Source organism: Schistocerca cancellata, chromosome 5 (assembly GCF_023864275.1).
Source record: "Schistocerca cancellata isolate TAMUIC-IGC-003103 chromosome 5, iqSchCanc2.1, whole genome shotgun sequence".
In the NCBI taxonomy this organism is placed as follows: Eukaryota; Metazoa; Arthropoda; class Insecta; order Orthoptera; family Acrididae; genus Schistocerca; species Schistocerca cancellata.
Window position 1 is genome coordinate 270,480,940 of NC_064630.1, and position 25,477 is coordinate 270,506,416.

Below are 25,477 nucleotides of genomic sequence, written 5' to 3' on the forward strand. Positions count from 1 at the left end.
CAACCTATTCAAAGACATCCAACATAATAAGCCCTTAATTCTGAACATTGTGGCTCTGACATTTTGAGATCTGAAATGTTGTACAAAGGGCAATAAGAATCACTCCAAATACAAAGAAGTTAATCAAGTGTATCAAGAAATTCAATGAGGCTGAAAATGATGAAACTGAGCCTCACTGCAAGAACTACAGAGTAGTCGTACAGTTTGCCGGTTATCCACTGTTGAATGTTAAAGTCTTTTATTTTATTTCACTGGCAGCTGACATGGAACCATTCCTCTGAGAGTCAATCCAACACTCCATTAGTTTTGCTTCTAAATAGCACTGAACTTAATTTGAAAATTGTGGTGGAATGTATTTCTAAATCATGAAATGCTGACTAACACTACAAGATGTTCAAAACTATGTTAAGAGCAGAGCTTGTTTATTTGGGATTCGATGCTAAAACAGAACTAAAGATGCTTAAGAGCTTTACAACAACCAAACTGCTTCAGTTTCTAGAAAAAAGTAAATCACTACTCAAAAAATTTATCTCCACTGACACACAAGTTGACACAAACTGTAAGAATTCTTGATCCCACGGTTGGAACTAATTCTAATTTGAGACAGAAGCAACTGGACACACTTCTTTCAATACTTTAGGAAAAGAATCACGTTTGGGGTTCTGTAGTTGTCTCAGTAATGTGTGTGTTGCATAAACTTTTAACTTGCTCATGCACTGAGGCATAACTTGCTGATGCGCTGAGAACATACCACTGCACAGAAAACAGTTTGACCATTTCTAAAAAATCTTTTCTGGGCAAGGCTTTAAAACTTCATGTATGTAGTTAAAATATACCTATCTTTTGTGAACGTACATCAAGGTTTCCCTGTGAAAGCAGCGTGCTTATTTGAAAATATGAAAGAATAGTCAGTTACCAAATTATGAGACTTTTGTACAAGATTATGAGGTAAAGAACGTAGCCCTAACAAAATATTTTTTACTCAATTTTAGAAAAGTATGTGCTTTGCACACTTAAAAGATATAGAGCATCATCATCGAAAATGTGAGACTTTGATACAGGAGACATGAAAGTGAAGATGATACTATTGTAAGTAAAAGAATCGGAGGCAAAATGTATGAAGGATTTAGCATATGCCAAAAACAAGGTAAACCTGTGACCATTTGTACTGACCTCCTTTGTATTCATTCAATATCTTCTGTTAGTCCTATTTAGTACAGGTCCCCCACATTTGAACAATATTTGAATAGTGGATACACATGTTTCCTTCAGCAATAACCTTTGAATACTGACTGCATATTCAGTAATCTAGCCACAAAGTGAAGTCTGGCATGTGCTTAAAATACAAATGAATGTATTTAGCAGAGTCAATCTGTTTCCATTGTGATCATTGGTACTGTACTCATATTTGTGTTGTATGCAGTGTTCAATTTTAACATTTTTGTGTTGTATAAAGTGTTCAATTTTACAGTTTTGAACATTTATTGCATGTTGTCAGCCTCTGCACTATTTTAAAATTTTATCACAATCTGACCAAATATTTGTGCTACTTCTTCCAGATAGTACTCCATTACAAGTAACTCCAGTCCATGCAAAATGTTTGGGGTTACTACTAGTATTGTCAGCAAACTCATTACAACATAAGATGAGTAGTAATGGTACTCAGATGCTTCTCTAGGACACATCTGCAATTTTAATATCTGTTGTGACTCAACATCCAATATAATGCATCCTCCCATCCACAAAATCCACTGAGAGATTATATTCGATACTCCGATATGATTGTACTTTCGGGAATAAGTGTTAGTGTAGTACAGTATCAAGTGCTTTTTGGAAGTCAATAATTACTGCATCTACGTGACTGACACACTCCACCGCTTTCAGGATGTCAAGTGAGGAAAACATGAACTGAGTTTCGCACGACTGATTTCTTTGGAATCCACGTTGATTGGGAAAGTGTAGAGGCCATGCTGTTTGAGATACATTTCATTTGAGCAAAGAATATGTTCTAAAATTATAAAACACAAAATGTCAATCATATTCAATACTATACTGGCACAAGGGTATGGTTGAAAGAGGAGCTAATTCACAGCCAGAAATTCTGTATAAAATCTGAAAGGAATTACATTAGACCTTATTCAATCTGACTAATTTCAGCAGTTTCTCAAACCTGATAACACTAATATCTCTAACTCTGCAGTATGGAAGTATTAAACGAGTAAGTACTCCTGGCTACTTCATTGTAAAGCAACATTTGAAAGCAGAGTTTAACGAGTCAATTATATTCTCTACCCTCACTTTCAGTTAATGTTTTAACCATAAACACTTACTTTGGTGTCAATGACAGCCTTTACATATGATCAGGAAATCTATTTTGTGCTTGGTCAACTGTTTTTCTCAACTTGGGTCATGGTTCCTCTACACGTTCGTAACCACAGCTAAATGTTTTAAGTTCCTCCTTCAGATAAAACACTATGTCTCTTTATGTAGTTTAAATGTAAACCTTTCTACTTGATCTAGTTAGCCTTGATAATTGTCTGCTTGTGTCTGTATATGTGTGGATGGATGTGTGTGTGTGCGCGCGCGCGCTTTCCCCCTAAGGTAAGTCTTTCCGCTCCCAGGATTGGAATGACTCCTTACCCTCTCCCTTAAAACCCACATCCTTTCGTCTTTCCCTCTCCTTCCCTCTTTCCTGACGAAGCAGCCGTTGGTTGCAAAAGCAGAATTTTGTGTGTATGTTTGTGTGTCTATCATCCTGCCAGCGCTTTATTTTGGTAAGTCACATCATCTTTGTTTATATAGGGTGTTACAAAAAGGTACGGCCAAACTTTCAGGAAACATTCCTCACAAACAAATAAAGAAAAGATGTTATGTGCACATGTGTCCGGAAACGCTTAATTTCCATGTTAGAGCTCATTTTAGTTTCATCAGTACGTACTGTACTTCCTCGATTCACCGCCATGATTTCATACGGGATACTCTACCTGTGCTGCTAGAACATGTGCCTTCACAAGTACGACACAACATGTGGTTCATGCACGATGGAGCTCCTGCACATTTCAGTCGAAGTGTTCGTATGCTTCTCAACAACAGATTCGGTGACCGATGGATTGGTAGAGGTGGGCCAATTCCATGGCCTCCACGCTCTTCTGACCTCAACCCTCTTGACTTTCATTTATGGGGGCATTTGAAAGCTTTTGTCTACACAACCCCAGTACCAAATATAGAGACTCGCTCTTATTGTGGACGGCTGTGATACAATAAGCCATTCTCCAGGGCTGCATCAGCGCAGCAGGGATTCCATGCGACGGAGGGTGGATGCATGTATCCTCACTAACGGAGGACATTTTGAACATTTCCTGTAACAAAGTGTTTGAAGTCACGCTGGTACGTTCCGTTGCTGTGTGTTTCCATTCCATGATTAAGGTGATTTGAAGAGAAGTAATAAAATGAGCTCTAACATGGAAAGTAAACGTTTCCGGACACATGTCCACATAACATATTTTCTTTCTTTGTGTGTGAGGAATGTTTTCTGAAAGTTTGGACGTACCTTTTTGTAACACCCTGTGTATGTGTGTGTGTGTCTATAAGATGATGTGACTTACCAAACGAAAGTGCTGGCAGGTCGATAGACACACAAACAAACACAATCATACACACAAAATTCAAGCTTTCGCAACAAACGGTTGCTTCATCAGGAAAGAGGGAAGGAGAGGGAAAGATGAAAGGATGTGGGTTTTAAGGGAGAGGGTAAGGAGTCATTCCAATCCCGGGAGCGGAAAGACTTACCTTAGAGGGAAAAAAGGACAGGTATACACTCGCGCACCAATATTTTTGAAATGTTACGTTACGCATGGTTTGCATCTAAATTGTCGGAATAAAGAGAAATTTTTCGAAATGTCAACGAACTTTGTATTTCCTATGAAATTCTGAAGATTCCGTGTGCATGTCGGGAAAATGCACACACACACACACACACACACACACACACACACACACACACATATATATATATATATATATATATATATATATATATATATATATATATTAGACACAAGCCGCATAGTTCTGCCACCCATGAGACTCGCCGCCAGATGTAATCAAAACCTTTAGAGAAAACATCAGCTTGAAAATACTTTTCCCCAATTATACTCGTCATTTTTGGAGAAGACTAATTGATTGGGGTGGTTATATGAGGGGACGTTCAAAATAAAAGGTACGATTGTGGGTGTGATTGAAGTCTACTTGCTGATCTCTCCTTGGCTGCATAACACAAACAGCTGACATACCTTCTTTTGCTCCCATCATACCTCACGGCATGTGCTCACAACATTCCTGCACAAAACACGTAAGTCGTAATCTGTGGATTGCTGCATCAAGTCCCACTTATCTCCCCCCCCCCCCCCCCCCCCCAATACTAGTCATTTTGTTTGATACATATTACATTTGAAAGGTAATCTGATGGAAAGACATATGTATTTGCATGAACTGTTATTGAATTTACAATGTTATGAGGCTGTTTACTAATTATAATATAACAACAAACATTATTCGACTTTTATCTCTACAGACAAGTTGAAAACTTTATCAAGTGCCCTCAAACTTATTCATATTTTATTGACAACAAATGAGTAGTAGTTTTCATAAAGATGCTATTAAAATACATTCAATCCGCTTCGCCATTTTTGTGCACCAATATTTTTGAAATGTTACGTTACGCACGGTTTGCATCTAAATTGTCGGAATAAAGAGAAATTTTTTGAAATGTCAACGAACTTTGTATTTCCTAAGAAACTCTGAAGATTCTGTGTGCATGTCGGAAAAATGCATTAGTTTGATGTAATAGATGCCATTTTAATTTATGTTTTCCATGTCTTTATGAAAAATATCATACTGCAACTTGTACTGTTGAAAGCACATCTGTCAGGTAATCGTACAATGCCTTCATATTCTGGCACATTGCGACTCACTGCATAATTGAATAAACTTATTTACACCCTTATTTATCAATGTTTTACTTGGGCTTTCCAAGATTGCTCCTTGTCCTTGAAACCCATACCTGCAGATTCAAGCTTCCAGTTGCAAAGTGGGTCTTGGTGCTTTCTGACTGCAGATATAAAGAATTTCAGAAACTGTGACAGGCATATGTTTTCATGAAAACTTTATGCGTTTGGCGATTTACTTGTTGATGATTGCTTGTTATGTTAAAAATTAGCAAATAACCAAATAACACTGAAACTCCTATAAAAGTTCATGCAAATAAATGTGTCTTTTGATCACACTACCCTTCAAATTTAATATGTGTGAAATAATATATATACATTAAAAACAAAGATTCCATGACTTACAAAACGGGAAAGCGCTGGTAGATAGACACAATAAAAAACACACAAACACACACACAGAATTTCAAGCTTTCGCAACCAACAGTTGCTTCGTCAGGAAAGAGGGAAGGAGAGGGAAAGACGAAAGGATGTGGGTTTTAAGGGAGAGGGTAAGGAGTCATTCCAATCCCGGGAGCAGAAAGACTTACCTTAGGGGGACAAAAGGACAGGTATACATACGTGCACGCGCCGCGCGCGCACACACACACACACACACACACACACACACACACACACACACACACACACACACCCACGCACGCACAGCACGCGCGCGCGCACACACACACACACACACACACACACACACATCCAGCCACACATATACAGACACAAGCAGACATATCAAGCCTTGGGCTTGACTGGAACCAGGAGGCCATTATCAGTTCTGAGGCATTTTTTGAATATCATGAGTTTTGTCAGAATTCTGAGAGCAACACTGGTTTTGTGAAACTATCATTCAGTCCACATCGTTGGCATTAGCTTTTTAAAGTGGTTGTGGTGAATGACTAACTGCGGCTCAGCCCAAAGCTAACAAATTTGTTATGACAATAATCTGCTGAAAACCCTGTTTTCCCTCTGACGTATTATATTTTTAAATTTTTAATGTGTCACAAACATCCCTTGCCAAAGCCGCCATATTCCAATGGGGGATTCAATATGTTAGTTGAATTTATGCGCACTGCCTGGTAGCACAGTGGGCACAAGATACAATATGGAAAATAAATAAGCACTGGACAGACGTACATTACTTTGGTAACAGGCAATTTGTTACACCCATTGCCTGGGAATGAGCATCTTGGAAACAGCCGAACTGGTCACGCTGCTCAAGTGTTACTGTCTTCAGCATCTATGGAAAGCAGTGGCTGAAGGATAATGAAACCACGAGTAGGCAACACGGTGTTGCACAACTACACCTTATCACAGAATGTACATGGTGGTTGGAGGCTTGCCACTTCGTAAAGCAGGATCAGTGATGATCTGCAGCACATCTGATGACAGAATATAATACTCTTGCAGGTACAAGTGGTACAGAGCACACCATCCAGCGCACTTTATCAAACACAAGGCACCACAGCAGACAATCTCTACATGATCCTACACTGACCCAACATTATCAACAATAACGATTGCAGTGAGGCGAGGATCATCAAGATTGAACCTTGGAAACATACTGCCTGGTCAGGTGAATCATGATTCTTTTTACACCATGTTGATCGTGCATGTGGCTATGACGTCATCCAAGTGAACGACTGCTCCCAACACATGCATGAAGGATGAAGGTTGGGGGGATCAGTATTTTGCTATGGCAAACATTTAACTGGGATTATATTGGGCCTGTTTTAGGAAGCGAAGACATGATGACGGCTCTCGACACATGAACATTATTGCAGAGCACATGCATTTATTCATGCTTAGGCATCATTTAGCAGGATAACCGTCTGTGCCAATAAGCCAGAATTATGCTACAGTGGTTTGAGAAGCATGATGGTAATCTCACATTGACATCTTGATCAGCAAATTTGCCTGATCTGAATCAAAACGTATATTTCTGAGACACTATATGGCACCAACTCTACACCCACAAATCACTGACCAATAACTTATTGGAAATATGTGGCCTCTACATAGATATCTGGTGCCACATACCTCCAGAAAACTTCTAAGGACTGTTCAAATCCATGCCACACAGAATCGTTGTTGAATTGTACTCCAAAAATGGCCCAACATACTACTGAGCAAACAGTCACAATGTTTTGGCTGATGAGTGTTCAGTTTCATTGTAGCCAGTGTCACTGGTAAGAGCTTCCACGTTATACTGTGCTCTCCACTACTTCCCAGTTTTACAATCTTCTTAAAAACAAAATGACATATGGTGAATGTTGTCTCATTGCTTACAGAGATAGTGTTCCATGTAAATATAATTAGCAGCTAAAGTACATGATGTTGTTGTTGTAGTAGTTGTTGTTGTTGTTGTTGTGGTCTTCAGTCCTGAGACTGGTTTGATACAGCTCTCCATGCTACTCTATCCTGTGCAAGCTGCTTCATCTCCCAGTACCTACTGCAGCCTACATCCTTCTGAATCTGCTTAGTGTATTCATCTCTTGGTCTCGCTCTACGATTTTTACAATCCACGCTGCCCTCCGATACTAAATTTGTGACCCCTTGACGCCTCAGAACATGTCCTACCAACTGGTCCCTTCTTCTAGTCAAGTTGTGCCACAAACTCCTCTTCTCCCCAATTCTATTCAATACCTCCTCATTAGTTATGTGATCTACCCATCTAATCTTCAGCATTCTTCTGTAGCACCACATTTCAAGAGCTTCTATTTTCTTCTTGTCTAAACTATTTATGGTCCATGTTTCACTTCCATACATGGCTACACTCCATTACAAATACTTTCAGAACCGACTTCCTGACACTCAAATCAATACTCAATGTTAACATATTTCTCTTCTTTAGAAACTCTTCTAAATTTTATATCCTCTCTACTTCGATCATCACCAGTTATTTTGCTCCCCAAATAGCAAAACTCCTTTAATACTTTAAGTGTCTCATTTCCTAATCTAATTCCCTCAGCATCTCCCGACATAATTCGACTACATTCCATTATCCTTGTTTTGCTTTTGTTGATGTTCATCTTATATTCTCCTTTCGAGACACTGTCCATTCCATTCAGCTGCTCTTCCAAGTCCTTTGCTGTCTCTGACAGAATTACAATGTCATCGGCGAACCTCAAAGTTTTCATTTCTTCTCCATGGATTTTAATACCCACACCGAGTTTTTCTTTTGTTTCCTTTACTGCTTGCTCAATATACAGATTGAATAGCATTGGGGATAGGCTACAACCCTGTCTCACACCCTTCCCAACCACTGCTTCCCTTTCATGACCCTCGACTCTTTATAACTGCCATCTGGTTTCTGTACAAATTGTAAATAGCCTTTCGCTCCCTGTATTTTACCCCTGCCACCTTCAGAATTTGAAAGAGAGTATTCCAGTCAACATTGTCAAAAGCTTTCTCTAAGTCTACAAATGCTAGAAACGTAGGTTTGCCTTTCCTTAATCTTTCTTCTAAGATAAGTCGTAGGGTCAATATTGCCTCACGTGTTCCAACATTTCTACGGAATCCAAACTGATCTTCCCCGAGGTCAGCTTCTACCAGTTTTTCCATTCGTCTGTATAGAATTCGCGTTAGTATTTTGCAGCTGTGACTTATTAAACTGATAGTTCGGTAATTTTCACATCTGTCAACACCTGCTTTCTTTGGGATTGGAATTATTATATTCTTCTTGAACTCTCAGGATATTTCACCTGTCTCGTACATCTTGCTCACCAGAAGGTGGAGTTTTGTCAGGACTGGCTCTCCCAAGGCTGTCAGTAGTTCTAATGGAATGTTGTCTACTCCCAGGGCCTTGTTTCGACTTAGGCCTTTCAGCGCTCTGTCTAACTCTTCACGCAGTATCATTATCTCCCATTTCATTATTCATCTACATCCTCTTCCATTTCCATAATACTGTCCTCAAGAACATCGCCCCTGTATAGACACTCTATATACTCCTTTCTCCTTTCTGCTTTCCCTTCTTTGCTTAGAACTGGGTTTCCATCTGAGCTCTTGATATTCATACAAGTGGTTCTCTTTTCTCCAAAGGTCTCTCTAATTTTCCTGTAGGCTGTATCTATCTCACCCCTAACGAGATAAGCCTCTACATCCCTTACATTTGTCCTATAGCCATCCCTGATTAGCCGTTTTGCACTTCCTGTCGATCACATTTTTGAGACGTTTGTATTCCTTTTTGCATGTTTCATTTTCTGCATTTTTGTATTTTCTCCTTTCATCAATTAAATTCAGTATCTCTTATGTTACCCAAGGATTTCTACTAGCCCTAGTCTTTTTACCTACTTGATCCTCTGCTGCCTTCACTATTTCATCCCTCAAAGCTACCCATTCTTCTTCTACTGTATTTCTTTCCCCCAATCCTGTCAATTGTTCCCTTATGCTCTCCCTGAAACCCTGTACAACCTCTGGTTCTTTCAGTTTATCCAGGTCCCATCTCCTTAAATTCCTACCTTTTTGCAGTTTCTTCCGTTTTAATCTACAGTTCATAACCAATAGATTGTGGTCAGAGTCCACATCTGCCCCTGGAAATTTCTTGCAATTTAAAACCTGGTTCCTAAATCTCTGTCTTACAATTATATAATCTATCTGAAACCTTCTAGTATCTCCAGGGTTCTTCCATGTATACAACCTTCTTTCATGATTCTTGAATCAAGTGTTAGGTATGATTAAGTTATGCTCTGTGTAAAATTCTACCAGGCTGCTTCCCCTTTCATTTCTTAGCCCTAATCCATATTACCCTACTATGTTTCCTTCTCTTCCTTTTCCTACTGTTGAATTCCAGTCACCCATGACTATTAAATTTTCGTCTCCCTTCACTACCTCAATAATTAAGTACATGATATTACCCTCATAACCCTATTGCCACAAGGCAGGGATCCTGTAAACAGCTTTGACACACTAGTATTATAAGTGATTTTACCTACACATTCTGCTTCTACTTTCAGTACAGTAGGGGTTGTGTTATAGTCTATTATGCAGAGCCAGTATATAATCATCAGGACTGCACATCTCTTGTAAACTGACAAACTAAGCGCTGTGAATGAGGTAACACATGAAAGACAGTGAGTATCCTACGCCTAAGAGCTGTACAAAGAGAAGGGTGGATGTAACAGACAATACAAACAACTTTCTGATAAAACTCTCCTGTGGGCACTAATTCACACAAAATACACGAAAGTATTAATAGATGGTGAATATTTATAATAAAATTTGCAAACAAAGAGCAATAACAATGCAGTGCTAATACCTATTTCTGTTTTCAATGTTGACAATCCTCATATCATCATAAAAAGTTGTTGAATTCCAGTTTACTTTACAACAACATCAGTGGAACAACATAACGCTTTAGGTAATACAGGCTACTTTTCTTCTAGACCCACACCAAGTGCAAAAGTAGACTCACCACTGAACATTGTATCACATAGAGGCATATGTAAAAATGAGATACGGTGGCAATTTTTAAAACACACGCACACGGCACAACTAACGGATCGAGAATTAGAAATAATATCTCACTAGGATCACTGTATCAACCAACTAAAACTGATGAACCGTACCGAAAAGGTGACGCAAAATGATTAATACAGGACAGTGCACAATAGGTGTCAAAAAGTTTTTGTCTACTACATCATATGGGGTAACTTATGCTGTAGTGGACAACCTGAAGATCAATCCAGAAAGTTTTCAAAGTGCTCGCTTTCCACAGCCTTAAAGTGAATTCCGTGATGACTTTCTGGAGAACATCACTTTTGACTGCTTTAATGTCTCTGAAAATTACTGTAAGACGACCCAGGAGTGTTGAAGTGCATCTTTGAAGACTGTACTTCAGATAACACCATAAGAAATAATCACACAGATTGAGATCAAGACAATAAGAGGGTCATTCCAAATTGTGTCCAATGAATGCCAAGGTGTCCAGGGCAACAAACCAATCTCTGAACGTCACCTGAAGAAAATTGTACTAGTCCATGTGCACAAAGGGGATTATCCACAACATACTGTGGATATCTTCAAACACTTCCTAATGCTTATTTTGCACCACCCTGTATAAAGAGTCAATACAAAAATTTTATCGGTCAACTGAACCTGCTGATATCACACCATTAGATTTGTTCTGTGGCATAATTATACTGCAATTAAAATCAGACATGAACAAGAAGAGAATTGGACAGTGACAATATACTTTTATTTCTACATAATGTTTTGGATTATAGGTTATGGTGACAGACTGATCTATAATATAGCCCAAGGTATAGGCACATCAAAAGACAGAAATTTGGCAGTGAGTGGACAAAACCAATGTATGAGAACACAAAATCTTAGCTGCAGTGAGTTTAGTGTAGACCCAAGGCTAGGTTAGGTGGAAAGATGTGAGTTGGCAAAGTTGTATCAAAGCCTTAATTCAATTGTATTATAAAATCTCATAGCTACAATTGAGCATTAGACAAATAATAAAGAAATGTGAGGCTCTTCACAAGTACAAACAAGAAATGTTTATGTCTGGACTAAGAATTTGTTACACTAAAAAATGAAAATTTCATTACGAGACAGGCACTGTGCTATCTTCAGTAATATGCATAGTCTAACTATGGAAACCCTCAGTACGATAGCACATAATTTTTCAGTGCACAGCAAACAACTCTGCTCACATGAAACAAATTGCAACATGTTACCATGCTAGTGTCCTAGACAACTGTTTACAAACCAGGGAAAACATTAGCATATATTCAAGTGACATAGCCAAGATTAGTTTAAACGTGAGTAAAATACATGAAATTACTACAAAAATAATTTAACAACAAACCTTGATCCTTCAAAAAGTCAATGAAGAAGGTTGCACTTCTACAGAATATCACTAAAAATGTAAATAAATGACATTAATGTACCATGTTTCACCTCACTACAGCTAAGTTTCTTACATATATAAATATACTGACTAAAAGTTTCCGGGTTGCAGCATCTCTTATATTGCCGGAAATCCCTTTTCAATTAAAGCCAGCTTTGAATCAAGTACAGTGTCACAATATCAAAGACTGGTTCAACACTGATGTTTACATACAAAAAAGGTAAACATTACATCATGCGTTAATCACGTCATCTAAAGAATAATACGCTAAAGTTAACTGCACCTCCATATCAAAATACGGATATTATCCTCACGAGAATTGCGATAATTATACTTCGTCCTATATTCGTAACTACTACTATGTATGGAGTAAATGACAGCATTTATTTAACGGACATCAAACAACAACCGGACATGACATATCAAACTTTACTACAAAGTCTGACTATATTAACCATAACACATTTCCTCATAGCGTTATAGGTTTACAACAAGGATTTGTTAAGTTTTATTATTGTATAAAATGGCCGAATGTACTTACTGGAAATGGTTTCCTTCTCCACCCGAAAGGTGTCTTGCGAACTGGAAACTCTGGCTTCCTGGGAATGAGTCATGATGTCCTCCTACGAACACACAATTTCACACTTATCTCAAACTTACAGAACTGACGTTCCAAATATAGGAAAACGTCTCTTTCGTACAACTATCATCCGACAGTTCGTCGTCCATCGCAAGCGACTACGCTGATCACACATACTAACCAGAGAGTCTCACTACACGCATAAACAAACAACAATCGCCATGCGCCTCTTTAAGAATATTCTCGTACAAACGACGACTGGTTTAGGCACCTAAAAAGAGCGTTCACAGTACTATAATAAGCGTTTCTGGAGGAAAACTACTACTGCCTACTTCACAACGCCATCGTCATAGCTGTGAAATATGGTTTGCGCTAGGAAAAAAAATTAGACTTTCATTTTTTTCTTAATAACTAACTGGATGGAAATGTAGGACAACAGACAGCCTCACGGGTTTGTTTATAAACAAAGTTTTTCATGGGGACCCATAGAAAAAAATGCGCTGCCAACTAAACATTTTCTGAAATTCCGTATTTCTCCTTTGTCTTAGTAAATGAAATTAGAGATGATGTTCCATTATCAAAGAGCGCACACTTAGATAGCAATAACGACATCTATGAACAAATATTTGCTTCATATAGTTACATTTTCCTTTTATGCCAACGTTACACGCACTCGCATTGAAATTAACAGTTTTCAGTACTGTAATGATCTGAAGCAGATGAACCGTTATAAATTCATACATTCTTTCTTTCACTTTTTCCTTTACGCTCTTTAAGTGAGTCTCCCACGAGTCCAACCCCTCATCCAAATCGTGGGAGACGGGCAACGGCATGGAGTAGGGGATTGCCTGTGGAAGCTAGGTACAGTGGGTACTGTGTATGTCCCGGTACCGCTAGGGTAGCTGTGAAGGTCAAACAGCAACCCTGGAAAGTGACGGCTAACGGGGCTCTGGTAAAACTACGATAGGTCTAGCAAGCCCGTAGTGGATTAAGATTTCTGCTTCCAAAAATAGAACGGGCCTCGGAAAGGACGGATTTAATCGACGACGACCTGGTTATAAACAAGGACTAAGGTTTGGAACACTGAATATACAAACATGACTGGAAAGGTGGAGGAGATAGTAGAGATGATAGAATGAAGGAAATTAGACCTATTGTGGTTAGGTGAAACGAGAAGAAAGGAGAGAACTGAGGAAAGGCTACCGACTGTACTGGAGTGGAAATGAGAAGGGAAGGAGAAATGGAGTCGGAATAGTAGTAAGAGATACGAGTGTGTGTGTGTGTGTGTGTGTGTGTGTGTGTGTTGGGTCTTACGGGCGCTCAACGTCGAGGTCATCAGCGCCCTGATGACACACATTAAAAGAAACAAATGTGGTCACATTTAGTAAAATGGAAGCATACATGCAAAGAAAGCGGGAAAAGATGAAAAATACTGAGCGGTTTTTTTTTTTTTTTTTTTTTTTTCCTGGGTACACTTTGCAGCCACACCTGCGGTTGAGGGTGTGGCAGCACTGGACAGCGTACCAGACGGAACCTTTGGAGGGGCAGGGAGCTCCACAATGTCGGCAACCGCAGCTTTTTCTGAAGTTCTTGGGGAAGGAGCAAGCTTAGAAACGACTGCAGCAGCACAAGTGCAGGGACACACGCACTTACTAGTGCCGACACTATCAGCCTTCGTCTGTGTAGCAGCATCAGCTTTCTGCGTGGGCTGTTTAACAACTGAAATGAAGGAGTTGGCAGAAAACGGGGGCAGCATTGCTTTATACAGTTTTTTTTTGCTTCAGAATAGGGGATGCGCTTCATAGTTTTAATCTCCTGTATCTTCCGTTCTTCCAGAGACAGGCTGCAATCCCGACTACAGATGGGGTGAGGTCCAGAGCAACTTACACACTTCAATGGAGACGAACAATGGACACTGTCATGAGCAGCCTGACCGCACTTGCCACAAGTAGCTTCTCTGTGACACCCAAGAGTAGTATGCCCAAAGCGCTGGCATTTGAAACACCGCACTGGGTTGAGTACGTAAGGCTGCACACTTAAGCGAAGGAAACCTGCCTTAATATGCTCAGAGAGTTTTGTGCTATTAAACGTCAGGATAAAAGTCGGACTTAACAAGAACCTTATCCACCCTCTTCATGCTACGAGAGTAATCCCCTATTTTTTGTAAGTACATAAACGTGTTTATTTTTACAATGGTTTACATCAGTTTACAGCTTGAACATTTAGCTATTTTTCGACATAATCACCATTTCTGTCGATGCATTTTTGTAGATGCTGTGGCAGTTTTTGTATGCCCATGTCATACCAGCTCGCCGCCATGCTGTTCAGAAAGTTATGAACCTCTTCTTTCACCTTGTTGACGGAGCTGAATCGCTTTCTGGCCAAATGTTCTTTTAACCTAGGGAACAGGTGATAGTCACTTGGCGCTAAGTCAGGACTATAGGGTGGGTGGGTGGTTATGTTCCACTGAAACTGTTGCAGGAGAGAAACGGTTTGCCGAGCGATCTGTCGGTGAGCGTTGTCATGGAGAATGTGTACGCCCTTGCTCAACATTCCTGTTCTCCAATTCTGAATTGCCCGTTTGAGTTTTTCCAGTCTCACGGTACCTGTCAGCATTAATTGCGGTCCCTGCAATTCAGCTCCAATGACGAGGTGAAAGAACAGGCAGGTTTCCTTCGCGAGCTGGTATGATATGAGCATACAAAAACTGCCACAGCATCTACAAAAATGCATCGACAGAAATGGTGATTATGTCGAAAAATAGCTAATGTTCAAGCTGTAAACGGATGTAAACCATTGTAGAAAAAAAAGGTCTATGTAATTATAAAAAAAATGGGAGACCTCACTTTTGGGTCGAATTTTGCACATCAGCTATTCCTGCTGGAGCCTACTCATCTTTCAGTTCCTCTTTGGGAATGTCTACCAGATCCCTGCACGTCACAACACCTTTGCTGTAATTCAAGGTGGTGTGCAGCTCAGTTTCGATGGCATATTCCCCAAGGGATTGCGCGTTCTGTAGATTCTTAGCTTGTTGGGAACTAGCGGTTTCCACCAACAGCTTCCCATTACGCAACTGCTTGATGGATTTCAAACTGCCAGCAATGCCCTCGAGCCCTTTTTGAATATAGAAACGTGAAACTTTCTCAAAGCTGCCCTCTTTCCTTTTAAAGATTAAAAACACCTTCTGACCAAAAGCATGTGTTTTGGTACTAGTCATGATGCCCTAAGATTTTGCTCCCGTGTCAGGAGGACTGGCTACACGTGCCTTCTTGTTGGATTGGGTGTTGGTGCCTACCAGCAGCCCACCCTTTCTACTGGGTGGAAGCAAAGAAGATTTCGAAGGATCCATGTCGGTCTCATGAGCAGCTAGGGAACTAAAAGTCCACCTAGACAGAGCCCTGGGTGCCTAGGTAAGACTTACACAACTGAGGTGTGGCAGGTTCCCCAGAGGTTGCTCACTAATGACTGTTCCACCTCAACAGTCACACATCTCATCATCACACAGCACATCTTGAGATTGTGGGTTTTTGTACAGAGGTTTATTCCATCCTCGCAATACAGGCAGTCAAGCCAAGATCCCCATTCCCTGAGACACAGAACATTCCACGGCCGCGCCACATGGTGGTTGCTGAAGAATGCCCAGAGCTTACGGTGAGAAGGGACTGGCGGTGCTTACCAATCCCCAGCTCAGGAACCCCGGGGTCGCCAAGCCTGTACTCAGCAAATGAATGCCGAGCCTCTGGGGGCAGTAAGATAAGGATTAAAAGAGGAAGTGAAGAGACTAAATGATGGGACGATGCAGAAGAAAATATCACAAAAATGTACACGCCGAAGGTGGTTTGCACTTCTGAGGAGAAGCAAGAGTTTGAAGAGGAAACGCAGAAGCAGGTGGGAAGGAAGAATATGATAGTAATGGGAGATTTAAATGCACACGTTGGAAGAGAAAGACAAGGCTGCAAAAGTGTGCTTGGACCAGAGAGTTGGGGCTGCCGAAATGAGGAAGGTGAAAGACTATTGGAGTTCTGTCAAAGGAATGGCTTGCTGGTTGGGAACTCTTGTTCCATGAAAAAAGAGAGCCACAAGATTACCTGGTACAGTCAAGAATTAAAGAGAAAGTCAATAGTTGACTGCTTCCTGTATGACAGTGAGACAAATAGGAACATCATTGACATTAAGGTAATACCAACAGAGATCTTGGATAGCGACCACCGCTTGCTGGTAATGAACCTGAGAGGGACTAAGGACAATAAAGCGACAGAAAACCAGGGAAGACCTATATGGGTATGGAAGTAGGAGGAGGAAGAAAGCAGGCTACAGTACCTACAAGTAGTAAAGGAAAGCATTCCAAAAAATGAACCAAAAACAGTAGGAGAGGAATGCGGTAGATTCAAGGGAACATTAGTAAGTGTGGCAGAAGCAATATGTGGGAGGACAATCAACAAAAAGAGATGGAAAGAGACACCCTGGTGGAATGATAAAACAAAGGATATAGTACAGAAGAAGAATAGAGCCTTTAGGATATCGTTCCAGAAGAGAACAGTAGAGACAAGACAAGAGTATCAGGCAAGCAAGAAAGAAGCAAAAAGAGTGGTGGCGGAGGAAAAAAGAGAGTGGGTGGAACAGTGGACCAGAATGATGGAGGAGGATAGTGAAGGTTCAAAAAAGGTGTTATATGGGACGATTAAAAGTAAGAGGAAGAACGGTACGACAGATTATGCTCAAATGGTGAACAAAAGTGGACAAGGAGGAATTCATGAGTATGTGGAAGGAGTATTTTGAAGAACTCCTGAACCTGAATGAAGACCTGGACGAGGAGGAACAAGCTGATGAGAAAAAAGAGGAGGAGCAGCAAATAGAAAAAGACCTTACATGGGGAGAAGTGGAAGAGGAATTGGGCAAGATGAAGGGAGGGCAGTCACCAGGTCTGGATGAGCTAAGTGTAGAAATGGTGAGAGCAGCAGGAGAGGTGGGGATACAATGGCTATATCAAGCAATGAAAATTGTGTGGAGTCAGAAGATGATCCCAGAAGACTGGAAGAAGGGAATAATTGTCCCGATCTTTAAGAAGGGAAATAGAAAAGAGTGGAAGAACTATTGGGGGATAACATTGATGATTCATTGTGCAAAGATTTTTGAGAAAATTTTGGAAGCAGGAATTCGGGCAAAACTAGAAGGAAGAATGAGAGAAGAGCACAGCTTCAGAACAGAAAAGGTTCACGGTGGATCTAATTTTTGCTGTAAGACAACTGCAGGAAAAACACTATGTATATGGAATAGATCTACTAATGACCTTCCTGGACACTGAAAAAGTGTGTGATAGTGTACACAGAAGCAAAGTGTGGAAAGCCCTGGAGAACAGAGGAGTATCAAAACAGATTATTTGGAGGATAAGGGAAATGTACCAAAGAAGTGTGAGCCACATGAAAGTGGGCGGACAGAGATCATCTTGGACTAAACAAAAGAATGGCTTGAGGCAAGGAAGTGCACTTTTACCATTACGCTTCATTGCAGTGATGGATGATATAATGAGTACAGTAGCACAAATAACTGGTGAAAGGAATATGAAAGCTATGGTGTTTGCAGGTGATCAGATGATTTGGGGGAATAAGGAGGAGGAAGTATGAGAGCAGTTGGACGTAAGGGAACCAACAGTACAAGAATATGGGATGAAATTTAGCATAAGTGAGAGTGAGAGTGAGATGATTATCACAGCACGAAAGAAGGAGAGAGGAAGAACAATTGGGGGAGGGGGGGGGGGCGACTGAGAAGAGTGGAGAGTTTCAAGTACCTAGGAAGCCTGATACAGGAAGCTGGAAAAAACGACAGAAAAATAAACAAGCGTGGGAAGAAAAGCAGAAGCATTTCGGAAGAGTGTCAGAAGCCTGAGATAGAGCAACGATGTACCCCAAATCAGTAAAAAGGTTGTATACCAGTCATACTACGTCCCGATCCTAACATGTGCATCAGAAACCCGGGTTATGAAAGGAAGAGAGAAAAGCAAAGTACAAGCTAGTGAGATGAAATCCTTGAGAAACAGTATTGGAGTGACAAAGATAAACAGGTTAAGAAATGATAGGATCAGAGAGTTAATTATGGTGGAACTATTAAAGGAGGAGATGGAGAAATAAAGGCTGAGATGGTATGGACACGTTAAGAGAATGGAGGAGAAGGGATACCCAGGAGGATATATGAAATGAAACTGGAAGGAAAGAGACCAAGAGGAAGACCGAGAGACAGATGGCTGAAATGAGTCGAGGAATGCGTCCAGAAGAAAGGAGAAGACTGGACCGAGGTGAAGACTGAGAGATGGTGGCAAGACAGAAGACGATGGAGAGGCCTATGTTCCGTACAGACCCGGCTAGAGGCCGGAAACTGTCCAAGATGATGATGAAGTGAGTTAGTTTGGTGTAAGAAAGGAAGCAAAATATGTGAAGGCGAATTTTTTCCGCAGAACGGCCAATTGATGTTAAAACTATTAGTTGACGAACATAACACAGGGAATGGCGCTGTCTGTCAAAGGAATTCATACCGGATACTGCTGACGATATCTACGTAACGTTGTTCTGTTTAAATCTGTTAAAATACTGTCTGCCCTATTCTTTTCCCCATCTAGAGTAACGATAACTTTGACCATTATGAGACTGGGAATCCTTTCGAACCTAATGACAGGAATTTCCTACAAGTGTAAATTAAGTGTATAGCTATAGCTGTGGCTGACACTGTAAAATTGATACATACATAAAATGTTGACATACGATATAAAACTAATTTAAAGTCCATCACAATAAACACTCTTTTCATTCACACTCAATCTTTACTTACGGACGGTTTCCATGACTATACCAAACTGCACATTACCGATTTCTGCTACATCGTGGCTAAACTTCGATTTCATTATCTCTGGTAATGCAAGCCATTACATCCACAACCTTTAAGTCATCATCGGGGTGGCCAATATTCAACTTTGAGGTTTGCGGCTGCTAAATTTTTTATGAATTACATACAACACATCATATATCAGTGTCTTATAATTGATTCTTTCATTCAATGCCAACATTTAGTAATAATCATACACAAAATACAATACATATGGTTCCTGATGTATCTTTAGCATGAGCAAGAATTAAGAATTAAGTTACAATGTCCTCCATGTGCAAAGTAATCAATAATGATGATGTCCTTTAGTACTGTGTAAAGCCTTAATGTATTTGTTCTGTCTGCCTCCATAGTCAGTGTGTATGCCTTGCACATAGATAACTCAGGTTCAATCCATACTACTATCAAACAACATGCCTTTGTAGAAGTGGAAAGATGTCTAGTCTCATGGTCACAACTGACAAGCTACGAAATAGTGGCTCCGATTCTAAAAGTTGGTGTTAATGATAGAGGGAGTGATTTGTTTCTCATATATCCATCCAGTACTGCTGTCCAATGGCATATGAGAAGGATGAAGCAGGAGTAATCAGTATACAGGCTAGTATCTTCCAGAGCAATAGCACCAAAGAATTTAGTTTACTTTAGTATGATTTGTGACAATATCTGTATAAAAGTAGGTAAGTTTCATGATAGTGAACATAAAAATGAAAAGGGCCAATGAAATAGGTAATGGAGCTTTAAAGAGGAAAGATTATTCAAAGTGTCACTGGAACAGGTACACATTCATTTAAAAGCTGACTGAAAATTGAAAATGCACAGCTGCAGAGTCTGTAAATAAATCTCCAACTACAACAAGAAGTCTTGGCAGTAGAATCATGCATGTTATTTTTATGTAGAATATAAATCACTGACTAAGTAATAGTACTCAGCACAATTTGTATTGTGTGACAATATTATTATCAACAGAGTGTACACTGTGTCTGATTGATGAATTATGGTCATGTAATCTAAAGGGTTGTAAATACCCTCTGTTTACTGTGCACACTTGAAATGCCACTTTTGTAGCTTAATGAAATGATGATAATGTGTCAATAAAGAAGACCATCATATTCTGGAGACCTTATACAGTGGGGAACCTTCAACGATGGGGAATGAACTAAACATGATTGAGTAGAAAGAAGTAGTTATCCCACAACTTCTTTAGATTACTTTAATTACTAACTCATTACACATGGCAAATTAAAACTGCACACTTAGCAGAAACACAATCTCAGATAGCTACTTCTGTATGTATTGTACCACTTATTTTGTTACCTTTGCTTGTCTCACATAGCAGCTCTAATCTTTAACTTGTCACAGAATATCCCTCCAATTTGTTCCAAATCCTGTAAAAGAGTAGATTTCCACCTTGTTACATTTTATGCTTACCTAGGCAACAATTAGTAGACTACGGTAGCCCTTCAATGTAGGAAAAAAAATGTACTCAGAATTATACAAAGTAGCTGCTGAACGTAACATTTTTGTAAGCAATTGTCAGAGGATAACAGTTATGTACACGCTATACAAATTAGGGCCTAAGATTTATTTACAATGAGCATTCTTATTTATCACACTTCTACAAGGGTTTTCTGTGATCCATTCAACATAATTTAGTGGTAAAGGTACCATCTCACTGAATAGTAATGAAGTGCCCCCCACCCCCCCCCCCTCCCTCCCTCTCTCTCTCTCTCTCTCTCTCTCTCTCTCTCTCTCTCTCTCTCTCACACACACACACACACACACACACACACACACAATTAAATTGAGGGTGTGGTGACTCGATGTCTCTACTATTCAGGGAGTTGTTAACTTGACTCTTAAATTATTTACATTCTGCAAGTACTTTCCACACCATATTTCCATTACAAATATCATCATCTGTAGGTGGCTAATATAATATTTTTGCAAGGATTTCCACATTCTGGCCTGATGTGCATAGGCAGTTTGTGAAAAAAGTGAGCACCAGATTAAAGCACTCTACTCCAAACCAGGATCAACTCAATTGCATCTGTGAAACAGACATTTCCCTATGGCACTGAAATTCAGAGGATGCCAAATGTGGACTGGAAGTCCGTAAAATTACAACAAACTGGGTTTTCTCGTCATGTACTTTGTTAGTGGTTTTGCCTTCTGACAATCATATTGTAATTGTAACCCTGCTCAACAATGATGTTCCCAGGTCTAAATTATCCTACTAGCAATCCCTACATCTCTACTGGCGCACCCCCTCAATAGTTGATAAACTTCTGTTCTGCCTTGCACTATGACAAATGCAACATTTAAAAAACAACATTATGCAAGAAAGTGAAGAGAGAGACCATATTCTGACACTCTATTGACCCACTTCTTTCCCAGTTCTGACACTGTTAAACTGCTATTATTATCCTGTTTTTATTTTATAATTAACATTGCAAACTTCTATTAAATCCATTTCTTATGCTTTATAATTGTTTTGTGCTATCCACTGAAATACCATAACATTACAATTTAGAGTTCTTTTTTGGTGAGAGGGTTTCGTGCGGCTGTTGTGTACATAGTTCTGCGTAGTCAGCGCGTACACAACTTTCCCACTAGAGCGCGCCCCGCTAAGCACAACAGCGCAGGCGCAGCGCTCGTCCGTCTCCACACTACGAGATGGCGCTGCCATAAAGACAGACCAAATTCTGCTTCCGCCGATCCACGTATTAATATGTAATGCAGCCAATGAGATTGCTGCTAACGTAGAACCTTTTCTCCTCGCAGATCACACTCACGCAGTGATACCTGAATGCGCGAGGTATTATAACGAGTGTACAGACCTCTGATCAGTGAGTCTGCATTTGTCTGCACCAGTATGTACCAGTCTGCATTAGTCTGTATTAGCCTGCATCAGTCTATAGTCAAGTTTCAGTCTGCGCCTAATAAGATTGTCATATTCCTGTACAGAGCCATGAAGATAAATGTATAGACACTTTGTCAAGTATCAGAGATACGTGAGAATAAGAGTAACGTACCAAGACCAAAGGAACTTCAGATTGTCAATTGTAAACAGCATCCAGAATCAAGTTACGTAATGTCTATGATTTTTATTATTTTAATAAATGTGTGCGAAAATTAATCAAGTTCTGTTTAAAGTTGGTCACCGTCAATCTGCTACTCTAAGCGTGCAAGTGGCATTTCTATCATCTGACCTAACGGCAGAAGATAAACATGCCACGATAAGACCACGAGACATATTGCTGACACTCGCCTACTTCGTTAGAGCGACAAGTCAAATAATCTGATGGTGTGTGTACCGAAGCTCTTACAGTATGCGCACCACAGCGGCCTAATGTAAAATTCATTTCTTGTTTTGTATTATGACAGTGCAAATTATGGTTCATTTAAAATCATTTTATATTACCAGAGACAAATACAATTTGAGAAAAATTACAGGAAAGTCAGTATAAGAATACCAACATCTTTCGATGACATCCTTACAAGATGTTGCTCTATTACCCCAGACAATAATTCCATAATAACCTGCGGTACAACCAATTATACTGCAATCAAGTCCACTTTTAATATTAATGTGAAACTAGGGGACTGATTCAATGTGGCATCTCTTAAGATTCCAGATAGTGCTCATTTGGGTTGGAATCTGTTGAACCTGAGAGCCCCTGAGAAGATAAATCCCCACATTCTATGGTTCATAGAAAGTAAAGTGCAATTTCACTGTGCAGCTGGCAATGATAGTAATTAGGGGACAAGTCTTTGCAAATTTCTGTACTCAGATGGACAGTAGCTATGCCTCGCAAACTGTGAATCACTCAAGATGTGGATAGGAGCAATGCCGCTATCTGACGACGTCAGCAAGAATGGGTGAACCGTGGCTGAACACAGCACCAAGAAGGAAGAGGGTCACAGCCTAGAGAGATGACAAAACACAAGAAATGATCAATTGTAGAAGAGGCATTCAGAGCCCCAAATTCATCATTATCGTCATCAATTCAACAAGCTACTGGTGCTTCAGTGACCACAAAGACCATTAATGGGCAGGTGATATAAAGGGGGCTAAGGTCAAGGCAACCCTTGCACTGACTACCACTGGCCATTATGTACCAACAAGCCTGTTCTTGTTGGACACACTGAGCATGGAATCTTGTTGGTTGGAGTAGAATTATCTTCAGTGATGAGTCCTACTTCAAACTGAGCCCTGATGGTCAGCGAAGATGTGTCTGGAGACACTTTGGACAGCATTGGGATAACAACATGATTTGCCTGCTATATGGCTCGACAATCAGGAGTTATGGTCTAAGGTGCCATTTCCTTTCATAGCAGGATCCCTCTAGTTGTCATCTGTGGCACAGCGATATGTTAATGATATTCTACACTCGGTTATGTTCCCCTTCATGGTAAGCCATCCTGGGCTTGTATTTCAGCAAGATAATGTCCCCCCGCAAAGGGCAAGAGTTTCTACTGATTGTCTTTGTGCTTGCCAAACCCTGCCTTAGCCAGCAAGGTCACTGGATCTCCCACCAATTGAGAAAATTTGGGCAACATCCTCCAACCAGCTCCGAATTTTAATGATCTAATGTGCCAATTTGGCAGGATTTGGAATAATATTCCTCAGGACATCCAACAACTCTATCAATCAATGCCAAGCTGAATAACTGCTTGCACAAGGGCCAGAGATGGAGCAACACGTTATTGACTTGCTTGATTTGTAAAGCTCTTTTACTTGAATAAACCATCCCAATTTTTCTCTAATGTGTTACTGACTTGCTCAATTTATGAGGCTCTTTCTCTGGAACAAAGCATCCAGATTTTCTGAAAGTGTAATCATTTGCTTGTCTATAAATCTATACGCACTTGTCTATAAATCTACAGATTTCTGTCTCATTCACATAATTTCTTCACAGTGCATCGTGTTTCTTATCTTAATAGTGTATTTACATTACATTTCGAGCTCTTGCTCTTTCTCTAGTGAAAGGACACACATCACACTCACAACTGTACAGGCACTCAAATATGCACACCTGTGGCCACAGCGAGACTGACTTGAAAATCAGTTATTGAAAGGAGTTGCCAGTTTACATGAAAGTGGTGAGATTGTAGGGAAGAGCGCACAACGCGACAGACAGGTGACTCAGTGGCTGCACAACACAAGACCAAAGCAGTTCAGAGGGTAGAGCATATAGGACATAGAGAAAGGGAGGGGAGGAAAGGAAAGCATGGTGGAAATGAAGGGGGAGACAGGGAGGGAAGAGAGAGAGCAAGAGGGGTGGACCGGAAGAGTGGGGGAGAGAAGAAAGAAACGGAGATGGGGGGGGGGGGGGAGGGAGGAGGAGGAGGAGGAGGAAGAAGAGTCATAAGAGAAGGCAGTACATGATCAGGAGGGTGAATGAGTGGTGTGGACAGAAGCGAGAAGGGGAAAGGTAATGTAAGGAAGTAGGAAACAAGTTAGTAGAGGTTTACATCAGGAGGACTGGGAGAACACAAGATATGCTGGAAAGACAATTCCCACCCGTGTAGTTCAGAGGAACTAGCACTCTAAGCGAGTACCACACTGCTCATATATGAAAGCAGTTGTTGAAGTCATTTGTTTTGTGGTGCACAGCACGTTAAGCAACTGGATGATCAAATCTATGGTTTGCCACAGTTTGGTAGTGGTCATTCATCCAAATGACAGTTGGTCATACCTGCATAGAATTCTGCACGGTAATTGCAGCATATGTGACCTTGTCTTTTATTGGATAAGAATTTCCTGTGACCGAACTGTGGTAGGAGGCAGTGGGCGGGTGGGTGCATGAGACAGGTTCTAAACCTGGGCCGACCGCAAGTGAATGACCCAAGGTCTGCTGGTTGGTAGCAGAACTGGAGTAGGGATGGACAAGAATATTCTGTAGGTTGGGTGAGAGGCAGAACACTAGTTTGGGTGTTGAGGGTAGGGCAAGATAACAGGTAGTCGAAGCCCTGGTGAAGGAAGTGGTTGAGCTTTTCAAGGCCAGGATGATACTGAGTGATCAGACGAGTGCTGGTCAGTGGATGGTTAACTGGTTTACTAATGCCAAAGGAGCAGATGACACAAGAGATTTGTTTATGGAAGAGCTAGATACCTGTCAACAAAGACTATGGTAAAGTTATTGGTACATTTCAACAACACTTGCC

At 40.4% G+C, this 25,477-nt stretch overlaps 1 protein-coding gene across 1 annotated transcript in view; it reads right to left on the reverse strand.

Moving 5' to 3' along the window:
* Positions 1 to 12,584, reverse strand: part of LOC126187333 (uncharacterized) — a 200,934-nt gene extending 188,350 nt beyond the window's left edge. The window contains exons 1-2 of the mRNA XM_049928355.1: positions 12,555 to 12,584; positions 12,395 to 12,476 (exon numbers count right to left, since the gene is read on the reverse strand). Coding sequence (XP_049784312.1) covers positions 12,395 to 12,476; positions 12,555 to 12,563 — 91 coding nt within the window. The 5' untranslated portion in view covers positions 12,564 to 12,584. The remainder of the gene's footprint in view (positions 1 to 12,394; positions 12,477 to 12,554) is intronic.
* Between the last annotated feature and the right edge of the window lie 12,893 nt (positions 12,585 to 25,477).